Below are 10,218 nucleotides of genomic sequence, written 5' to 3' on the forward strand. Positions count from 1 at the left end.
TGCTGTATATGTACATATTATGTCTTCCTCTTTGTGCGATGAGTTGTCAGCGGACTCTGTCCCTAATGAAGACGTTCAAATAACCTATAAATCCAGGAGATTAGATGAGAGAGATAAAGAGAAAGTCAGGTGTCCACTGTACCTCTGGCTTCCTTCACACAAAGATTACAAATTTAATAGATCTGATTGGTCTTCAGGCTTAAATGCACAATCTGTCATCAAATGCAAACCAAAGGGTAAACCCACTGCTGAATAGACAGTTTTAGCACCTACTTTCATTCACAAAATGACAGGTCTTTTAATATAAGGGCTAACACTAGACAACTGAATTTAAGTATTGAATATTTTGTGTTGTTAAAGTTTCTTTACACCAGAAATATTTGTAAACATAGCTATAAATAGGTCTATCTTTTCAGTTGAAAATCACAAAATGTTTTTCATAAATTTGTCAAACTCTTACGATATGGACACGGTCAAAAGCTCTGGAGAAAGAAGTAAAACATCAAGGTCGAGAATGAACCCTCACACTCACATATACTGGTTTTATATTTTATAAATATTTATATTTTATTAAATGGTCAAAAAATATTAATTTGCCCTTATATAACCGTGCATGTGCATAAATTGATGAAGTGTTTGTGTTTATTTTAAATTTTACATGACACTAAAATCCAGATTAATATGCACCAGACACCAGAAGAGAGACAGTGAGTTTTAGGCTCATTGATGTGAATGTAAACGTGTATTAAGTCTTCATCCACCTGCTGCTTATAAAATAGAAATGAGTACATAATGGGTTTTGAAAGACTTTTAATTTTCCAAACAAGGCAAAATACAAAATATACCATATACAATACTGCATATACCAACATATATTAACAAATTTTTATACATTTACCGTTATCACATTTACTTTTATGTAGTTCAGCAAATAATATAAACTCAAGCATTTTCTTTGACAAATTTATATATTTGTGTATGTTTCTCATTAACAGACAAAAAACAACTGTACAAAGCTGTAATACGTGTAAATCACTAGGAAATTCAAGGGGAAACAACACGTGTGTATTTTGAATTTTAGTGTCATTTTCACAAGACCCTTATCAGTGCTGAAAAACAAGAAAATAACTATAATCTGAAGTGACACTTTTACTGCCAGAAAAACAGCATTGGGTTATGGTGCACTTGAACAGTCCAACATTGATTTTCATGTTGCTGTTAAGAAAGATGGTGAGTGAAGATGGTGTGTGTGTGTGTGTGTGTGTGTGTGTGTGTGTGTGTGTGTGTGTGTGTGTGTGTGTGTGTGTGTGTGTGTGTGTGTGTGTGTGTGTGTGTGTGTAAATGGCTACAAAATGAAGCGTGAGGAGGAAAGATGAGGTGAGCAGTCAAATGACCAATCTCAACATTTGTAAATTAGTCCACTTTGTTTTTTACCAGAACATTATTGATACATTTTTTGATTGTAAAAGCAACAATATGTACAGTTAGATTCCAGTTTAATAGTTGAATTCCTGGCTACATCCACTGCAGCCCACTACAGAAGTCCTGTAATAAATCCTACCTTTTATAAAACTTATTATACTCTGTTTTTGTCAGAGAAGTATTATTTTCCTGGTTGTAGTTTGTGGCGTTAGCGTGCTGGATTGCGTTATGTGGTAAGGTGTTTAATATTTTGCCCACCACCATGGGTGTACCTAAAAAGATGGCAATATACTGTCTTGATTAAAATATACGGTAACGTTCACAGGGAGGCCACTGTGCCATTATTCTGCACGAAGTATTAGTGAATAATGTTTGAAACATGGTCAAATAACCACATCTGTGGTCGAAGGGTTTTGGAGTTTAAGGCATTTGGGTGGCACAGCAAATTTTAATCACTTTTCAAGAACCTGTATGACTGGATTAGTTCCCCATCTGACAGCTTGTTTACCCTTTTGTTAATGGGAACAAGGGCCATCTTGCCCATCGGTCTCATTTATGAGTTACGCCCATAAACACCCAGTCATAGATTATACCAAAAGCAAAATGAACCCACTAAACTGATGTGTGAGCATGTGTGTCCATGACTGTCCATGTTTTAAAAGCTGATTCTGTCTTCATAAAGCGACAGCACCAACAGAATACCCCACCCGGTCAGAAGGCCGACATTCTGCAGCAGAAATATCAGCCAGGGTCTCTTGTTGCTGATGTGGACCATGGTGGGCAGCTAGAAGGGGGGGAGGAGAGATGGAAGTTAAAGATTAAACATGGTCATCTTATCAGTTCATATTTATCAGTTAAACAGTTCTGTAAACTCAAACACTCACCATATCAGCCAGCCCCACATACAGGAAGAGTCCTGCAGTAATGGCAGCTATCCACTGTTTGGTCGCGAGGTCAGTGGCTACAGACAGAGCGATGTATAGTCCAATGAACGAGGTCATGGCGCTGCCGACGTTTAAAAGCAGTGCCCTGCGGACAGACATACCACTGTGGAGCAAAATGGCAAAATCACCTGGAGAGAAATGAGAGAAACAGGATGATGTTAAGAAATCTTTAATGAAAGATTATCAAACCAGACAGTGCCTGCCTTTTGCGTGTGTGTATGAATGTGTGTGTTCTTTACCCAGTTCATGTGGTAGCTCATGGCAGAGTACAGCTAGTGATGTGGCCAGACCAGACTTCCATGACAGGGAGAAAGCTGCGCCCATCGCTAAGCCGTCTGCAAAGTTGTGGATCCCGTCACCGATAGTTATCATATAAGGCAGCAGACGCTGTTCTGTAGAGGCAGACAAAGTTATAGTTAGTGGTGGAGTAGCCACGATGCTTACCTCAATTTGATGATAGCATGCTTTTTTTGTGTGTTGTAAATAACTTTACTCACCTCTGCTGCGTTCTTTTGGCTCTGAAAGTGATTTCTCACTGTCTTCATAGCCAACCTGAAATGTACACATACAAAACATTCAGTAACATTAAGTCCTTTTATTGACATAAAATGTGTCTTTGTACACAGCTTTACAGTTTCAAGTTTTTACAATCTATTAGCTGAAGTAGCTGAGGGTTTCTCACACACTGAGGCAACTTCTAACCATTTTAACAGGAAATTGTAGTTTTAGCTAGTAGTGTAGCTTTGTTTACAGAGAGTTAGTAGATCCCAGGAGGCTGTAATGTGACTCCCAACATTTCTCAGTACAAAGATAAGTTTCGGTGGACAGGTCTAAAACCTTTTGATTATTTGTACTATACTTAGATAAGATCCACTTCAAATAAAGCTGTCGCATTTTCCCTGTGTGATTGGATCAAAAATCTTTTTATGTTTTGATTAATATTCCACCTTAAATGTCGAAATGTGTGTAAGTTTCTCACCAGGTCTGCTTTTGATGTTGACTGTGACTTGTCTTTTTGTTTCCTTTCCTGTTGATACATTTCTAAAACTCTCCCGTGGTCACAGTGGTGAGGCTCTGATTCCTCCTAGAGAGAGAGAGAGAGAGAGAGAGAGAGAGAGAGACAAAAATAATAAAAACTTAGCCTGAAGGTTGAGACAAAAGGAAAGATCTTGAGAAAAAGAAGGCCTTGAGGAGGTAAAGAACAGGGTGGTATATTGGGCAGGTATACGATTGTGAAATTCACCTAGATGCAATACAAATAATTTCTAATTCAGACAATGTTTTTGTAAGGAGGAAATCTGGAACACTGCTGCACCATTTGGAAAACAAGATTAAGATAAAGACAGTATATGATGTAAGATTTTGTACTCGAAATTTGTGCAAGATCCTGCTAGGTTCCCATAATTTCAAAAGCAGTGTTTGAAACTTTTTAATCACACAACTTTTTAATTTAATGGGAAATCAAGAATGGTGTTTAAGCCAGTTTTAATTTGCATTAGTATGGTATTTTTTCTCTTACCCCATGATGATGTTGATGATGGTGATGATTATCTTTATATGCGATCAGAGAGAAGATTGTTTCCATTAGATAAAAGTAGTAGATCCCGGCGATCACCACCAACATCTTGTAAATGTAGTCTGGAGTTTCTTCCTGGTGTCTGGCATGTGAATGCATTTCGCCACCGGTGTCGTCTGAGTGCACGTGTAAACCTAGAAACTGGACACACACAGGCCGCAAGAAGAAGTCAAAATGAGTGACAAAACTGATGTCCTGGTGGCCTACTGCTTATGAAGAATACCATATAACCGCAATGTCCTAAAACCAGAGCTAAAATGTAAGTGAACACTGGACTTAGACTGGCTTGTAAATATGTAAGTAAGTCATTACAATTTTACTAAACTTTTGGCTCCCTGGTGTCAAAAATTGCTTGTTGCAGCTTTAAAAGTGTTAAAATCACTCACCATGGGTAGCAGGTGCAGTAGGGCATCTCCAGTGAGTGAACCTACAGCCAGGCTGATGCAGAACTGGATACACAACTGGAACACATTGGTACAGGAGGTACACAGCAGCACCACAATGCCAAACATAGACATCAGAGTTATCACCATGTTTGCAAGGGTTGCATAGAGGTATCCTACAAGAGAAAGAGTAGAGAATAGAAAAAGGAGGTGGAGGTCAACCTGTTGGATACGAAGACTCAAAAACTACCTGTGCATCCAGAGAAAGTAAGATGCTAAACTCAGTCTTTAGTATGGAGATAAAATATACATGGGTATAATTATTCTGCCTTTACATGTTTGTTGTTTATTAATCTTTTGCAATAATATAAAGCACAAAAATGCATATGAAGAAAAATTAATATAAAGTAAGCCTTTATTATATTATTGCAATCTGGTCATTCTGCCATGATAAAGGTCAACAAAACCTCATGACTTAGCAGCTAAGAAATTTCTGTTCTTAATTTTGCCAACAGGTGGAGGCAAGGTCTCTGTCAGAACCCCCCCCACACACACACACTTACTTTCAGTCGTGGTGAGCCCATCTGGTTTCAGTGGTTCTGTGATGCCTGTACAGGCTCCGCTCAGGATCTGCTGGACGAGCGCAGGGCTGAGCCGAGCCAAGCCGGACCGACCCAGGCCAGACGAGGCAGAGCTGTTGTCTGCCAGACCATAGATCAGGACCAGCTCTTCAGCTGAGAAACAGGCCTGGGAGAATGTAAAGTGAAACATTTAAGCACAAATTGGTTATCTGTTAAAACTGAGGTGCAGAAGTAAATGTTAGCTTAGTAAATGTTAACATTACTTTACCATGCTTTTTTCTGTAAAAATGAATGAAAACAAGGAAACTTGCTCATTTAACAGGCAGTGAAACCCATTAGAAAAAAACTATTTATTATTTTGTTTTAGCTAATTATGTTGTATGTTTTTTTAAAGTACAATATTCCCCGTGCTGGGAGGAAGACAAAAGCAAACAAAACACAACTACACATACTGAGATTAGCCGATACTGCCTCAACACACACATATACTGTAAGAAAAACAGTTTAAATGCTATCAGTGCTTGATAAAAGTGAAATATCTGTTTGTATCAATGATCACTGTAATGCACACATTCTTTACCTACTAATCATAAAATTTTATTCAACTTATAGCTTGTTGGTATTTGGTACATGTTTATAAAAAAATAAGGTCACTCAGCTCTTGCATGGTGTCTACATTTAAGGTAAATTTATTGAATAGCTACATTTCGGTCAAGCAACCTGTCAGGCATTTATGTAGCTATTTAATAAATTTACCATGAAGTGTTGACATTGTGCAGGAGCTGATTTGTGTTACTTTGCCTCATCACTTCTCCTACACACCTGTCTGAATACTGGTGTGAAAATATATATATATTTTCTGTGTGTTGTTATATATACCTGATCCCAGGTGGTGTTTCCTTCATGCCCCTCGTGATGTTCATGGCTGCTCCTCTTCCTCCACCTTAAACCCCTATGATCATGATCAGCGTGTTCATCTTCGTGGTGCTCGATTTCGTGGTCCTCCAGGTCAGGTCCGAGGTTCAGACTCCTCATGAGAGCCTCCAAATCTACCGTACACAAACACAACCCACACTTGAGCAAAACAACTCCAGGATTCAAATGGTTTTTCAGCAGCAAGAGTTGATAATGCGACTAACTTTTCCTTATGTTACTAGAAAGAAATTTATGTAGCCGAGTGGTAAATGTTTGCAGACAAAATTTCTTCTGTAAAATATGCACAAGCACGTGCAATAAACAAATCACTGCAAGTGAACTGCAATTTGGTTAAAGTTTACAGGGTCTGGGTTTCTGAGTGATGAATCTCTCTGCAGCTATATAACTGCATGTAACTGTGTCCATGTTTTTCTGTGTTTTCTGAAGGACATTTACCCCTGACAGTGAAATTCTCTGACCCCAGACGGTCCACGATGTAGTCCAGGAAGAAACTCTCCTCAGGCAGAGACTGGCTAATGAAGCAGTGACCTTGCAAGGCGTGAAACATGATGCGGCCCAAAACTGCACCCACTTCCTGTCGCTGGTCTGGTGATGATGCGTTGATCTCTGTCATGATGTCACTGGCTGTTACACAGCTCTGGTTACCGTGGTGATAAGAGAGAGGAAGGACAAAAAGGGTATGACAAAAGAGAGTTTTACTCACTGACTCAACCGTTGTGATAATTGATTAATTAAGTCATTTTTCAATCACTCCCCAGTTCCAGCTTCTCACTTGTGAGAGTTTTCTGCTCTTTTTGTCTTTATGTGATTGTAAATTGAATATCTTTAGGTTTTGGATTGTTGGATGGTCAAAACAAGCAATTTGATGACATCACCTTTGACTTTACACAAAATGTCATGGGCATTACAGTAGAGTTGTCAAGAAATCACTGAGCTGTCATTTTGATCAGCTCTTTTCCTGAATATTATTTCAATTCAGTAGCATCTGTTTTTGACCGGCTGTTTTTGGTTTTTGATTGAAATGTTTGCCAGATAACTGAATATAACATTTAATATTAGGTTTGGGAAGGTGATTCAGTTTTGTATGTTAATGTCTTAAGTATATTTCCAGAGAGCTTTCTCACAATTAATTTTTTCACGTTATTTGGCTAACTTGTTAATGCTGCTTCATGAAATTCACATGCACCTGTGGAGTCTTGTCTTTACTTTGCCTCAGCTATAAAGTATAACTTTGACTACAGAAAGCAGAGCAGAGACAATTAAATACTTTAGCTGCAATGGCATACTAGAGCTAATTTACATTTCCTTTTTGTTTGATTTCTGACATTACATTTTATGTCTCACAATGTAGCAATACCAAACATTTAAAGAGGGAATGAAGGTTGCTGTGGTGGTGTGGTTGAGTACAGGGCAAAGCCTAGTAGGTCTACTGCTGGCATCACCCAAGTATGATAAGATATGTTGAGTGATAAATACGATCACAGTAAAACACAACCCGGAAGGAAAAATAGGCTTCTACTCATGTAGTCACGCAAAGCATGATTGGTGTCTCAACCTTGTCCTCTCAAGTCATATTTACACAATGAATGAATAATATCAGCAAGCAAGGAGGATCATAAACTGGCTCCCCCGATTACTAAAAAGTCAATTTTCGTGCCCATTTTCTTCAGGCAACACCTCATCACAGACCCGTGACAAGCAATTAAACCAAAGAGTGATGTTTCCTTCCCAAATAGTTTAACTGGAGTAAGTTCTGGCAAAGCAAAACTTCAGTATTTGACAGGAAAAAAGCAAATATTTGCGAAAAGTCAGAAAAAAGAAACAATAGTTTGTGCAGCAGTATTGTTTTGTTTTCTCATTTGCTGTCTTGTTAGTCATGTGACCCCTCCAATTTATCTTTCAAATAAGACTACAATAGTTTGTCGTGGTCTAACGTTTACCTCACTGTCTGCGGGCTCATAGTGGTCGTGAAGCTCTTGAAGCAGCACCTTTAACCCGTGAACGTCTATGTGCTCGTGTTCATGGTCCTGGTGCTGCTCGCTCTCCTCATGTGTGATTTTATGTAGGAAATGTTCGGCCTCCTCTCCCCATCTCCCCTGGCTTGTCGCGGTGCAGACCAGGCCGGGAGAGGAAAGGTACAGGACGCATCCGGCAGCGAGAGCAGTGAACTGAGACACACTGATGGTTACATTTTTTAGGTGGATGGAGTGATTGCTGATCAGCTGGTGAACGGCATCTGTTAGATCACACTACACACGCAGACACCAAAGCATTCACACGCAGAGAAAAACATACATACAGTAAAAGTTACTAATACAGTCATTTTCAGGGAACAACAGCCTTGAAAGCATGATTCACTTCTGTAAAAAAAGCAGCTGCTACAGAGGTTTTAGATGAATTAAATTAAAATTCATGTTTATTTGGTTTCTGTTAGGACTACACAGCTTATTCCTTTCACTTTCATTGTTATATTCAACCAAACACGACGTTAGATTCATTTAGAAAAAGAAATATGCACATTGCATCAACAGCAACCTATAGTATCATCAGCTGCTTTTATTGCTTTTTATTAGCGATGCCTTCTTCCAATAACAGAAAGGAGGGAAAGTAGGCTACAATATAAATAGAAGAAAGCACTATAAACATTTAACTAAAGAAATAGTCCCTATGAAAACGTTTGCTGATGGGTTTTATAAATGTCGTTTTTTAAAGCTTTGAGCAACGTAAAAATTTCATTCAGTCAAGTCCATTGTATTGGAAGGAGGCGGTAGGAGAAGATTGATATCTCAGAACATGGGCACATAAAACCAAAACTATTTGATTGGCTAAACACTAGAGATAAGCGAGAAAATACATTTTATGTAATTAGGTTGAAGTGACCTGTTAAACTGCCAGAACAGGAAACAAAGCTGTGACCTCATAAGGTCAAACTGTGGACTCCTTGACATTTGGCATGACATTATAGACTGTCACTGTGGGTCAGATGAGGTTTATTATTTTATTGAACTACTTGCAATTTTGAATGACCTGTTATAATCATTCTACTGTAACTGTGGGCGAATTATATTGCAAGCCTTTGTCACTTTCACTACTTCATTTGATATCAATTCTTTATTAGCATAATGAAGTGTCCAAGCTGCAGTAAAGTCCTTGTTTTTCATCTCTTTACTTTTTGTCCATTATATTCACTGAGCCAGTTGTTTGACAGCAGATACTTATCAATCACACAGTGATTTAGTTCAGATACAGTTCATGCAGGTTACAGAATTATGTCTGAATTTACTGTGAAGCCAACATGAATTAATTAATAATAATGAATAATATTCATTCAACTAACGTCGCTCACACAACACGTGAAGGATTATTATTATTACTAGGTTTGTTGGTTAAGCACTTTACAAGAAGAAGCTTATTACAAGTTACAGTCACAAGTTATTTTCTTGGCTTTGCAGATTAAGTTCTCATTACTGCGTCTGTTGTTATAGCCTATGGTCAACAACTGGACATCACAAGATTAAAGTCCACTAAATATGTCAGAAACAGAAACATCCTTCATTGTGAAACTTGTTTTATAACCGCAGTGATTCAGATGCTCAACAGGTGCGCACTGCACACAGAAAATCAGAAACAACGTATTACCATTACAATTTTTTTTTTAAATAATTAAATAAATATAATTTAAGTATATAATTACAGTCCATTAATTTCATGTGGGCAAAAATTATATGATAGAGTGTAACCTTGTGTACATTTTTTTGTAAATAGGCCTAGTACATTTAAAATCTTCTGAAAGATTACCATTAAGAAATCCAGTTTATCAGTGTGACAGTACAGGTACAGCTGGTTAATAACTTTTGGACCTCGACCTCTCTCTCCGCAGCTTCTGCAGCTCGCCACCTGGCTCTCTAACCTGGCTGCGGAGTTAAGCCTAATAAAACTTACCTTTTCACACGACACTTCACCGCACTGCACACGTTTCTCCAGTGTATTAAAGAGGGAGCGAAGGGAGTCCCCGGTCAGATGCTGCTGTCCGGGAGACACGACGCCGACCACAGCGCCGTACGCTTCCTCCACGGCGGGAGAACCCGAAACAGAACCGAACAAACCCCAACTGGCAAGAAACAGCAGCGCGGAGAAAAACATCTTTCTTTAAAAACTAATTTTATATACGCTACTAAGAATGGATTAATTTAAAAAAGAAAAGAAACAGTGAAACTAAGCAGATGGAGGCTGATACAGTCCCAAGGTATTTCTTCAGACACATTGAGCTCTATAGAGCTCGGCTCACAACTGTTATCAGCTTAAAACCACTGTTCACTAGACCTGGACTCTGGATTGTGATTGGCTGAGACGTGGCTCATGCTGTCCTATACCTG

The 10,218-nt window shown here is 38.6% G+C and overlaps 1 protein-coding gene across 1 annotated transcript; it reads right to left on the reverse strand.

Annotated features, from left to right (window-relative positions):
- Positions 1-1,243: 1,243 nt before the first annotated feature.
- On the reverse strand, positions 1,244-10,218 carry LOC122864928 (zinc transporter ZIP4-like). Its single transcript, XM_044172729.1, has 12 exons — positions 9,785-10,218; positions 7,783-8,091; positions 6,278-6,479; positions 5,786-5,955; positions 4,889-5,072; positions 4,329-4,501; positions 3,886-4,083; positions 3,346-3,450; positions 2,864-2,918; positions 2,606-2,758; positions 2,307-2,494; positions 1,244-2,206 (listed from the first exon to the last, which is right to left on the reverse strand). The coding sequence occupies exons 1-12, from the start codon at positions 9,983-9,985 to the stop codon at positions 2,078-2,080; spliced, it is 2,067 nt and encodes a 688-aa protein (XP_044028664.1). The 5' UTR covers positions 9,986-10,218; the 3' UTR covers positions 1,244-2,077.

This window comes from Siniperca chuatsi, linkage group LG17, assembly GCF_020085105.1.
Source record: "Siniperca chuatsi isolate FFG_IHB_CAS linkage group LG17, ASM2008510v1, whole genome shotgun sequence".
In the NCBI taxonomy this organism is placed as follows: domain Eukaryota; kingdom Metazoa; phylum Chordata; class Actinopteri; order Centrarchiformes; family Sinipercidae; genus Siniperca; species Siniperca chuatsi.

Excerpts from the sequence above, each read along its gene's own strand:
- LOC122864928 (XM_044172729.1), bottom strand. The coding sequence starts at position 9,985 with ATGTTTTTCTCCGCGCTGCTGTTTCTTGCCAGTTGGGGTTTGTTCGGT. Across the intron at positions 6,480-7,782 it reads ATGAGCCCGCAGACAGTGAG|AGCTGTGTAACAGCCAGTGA; the intron begins GTAAACGTTAGA and ends CACGGTAACCAG. Across the intron at positions 4,502-4,888 it reads TGGGCTCACCACGACTGAAA|GATACCTCTATGCAACCCTT; the intron begins GTAAGTGTGTGT and ends TTTCTCTTGTAG.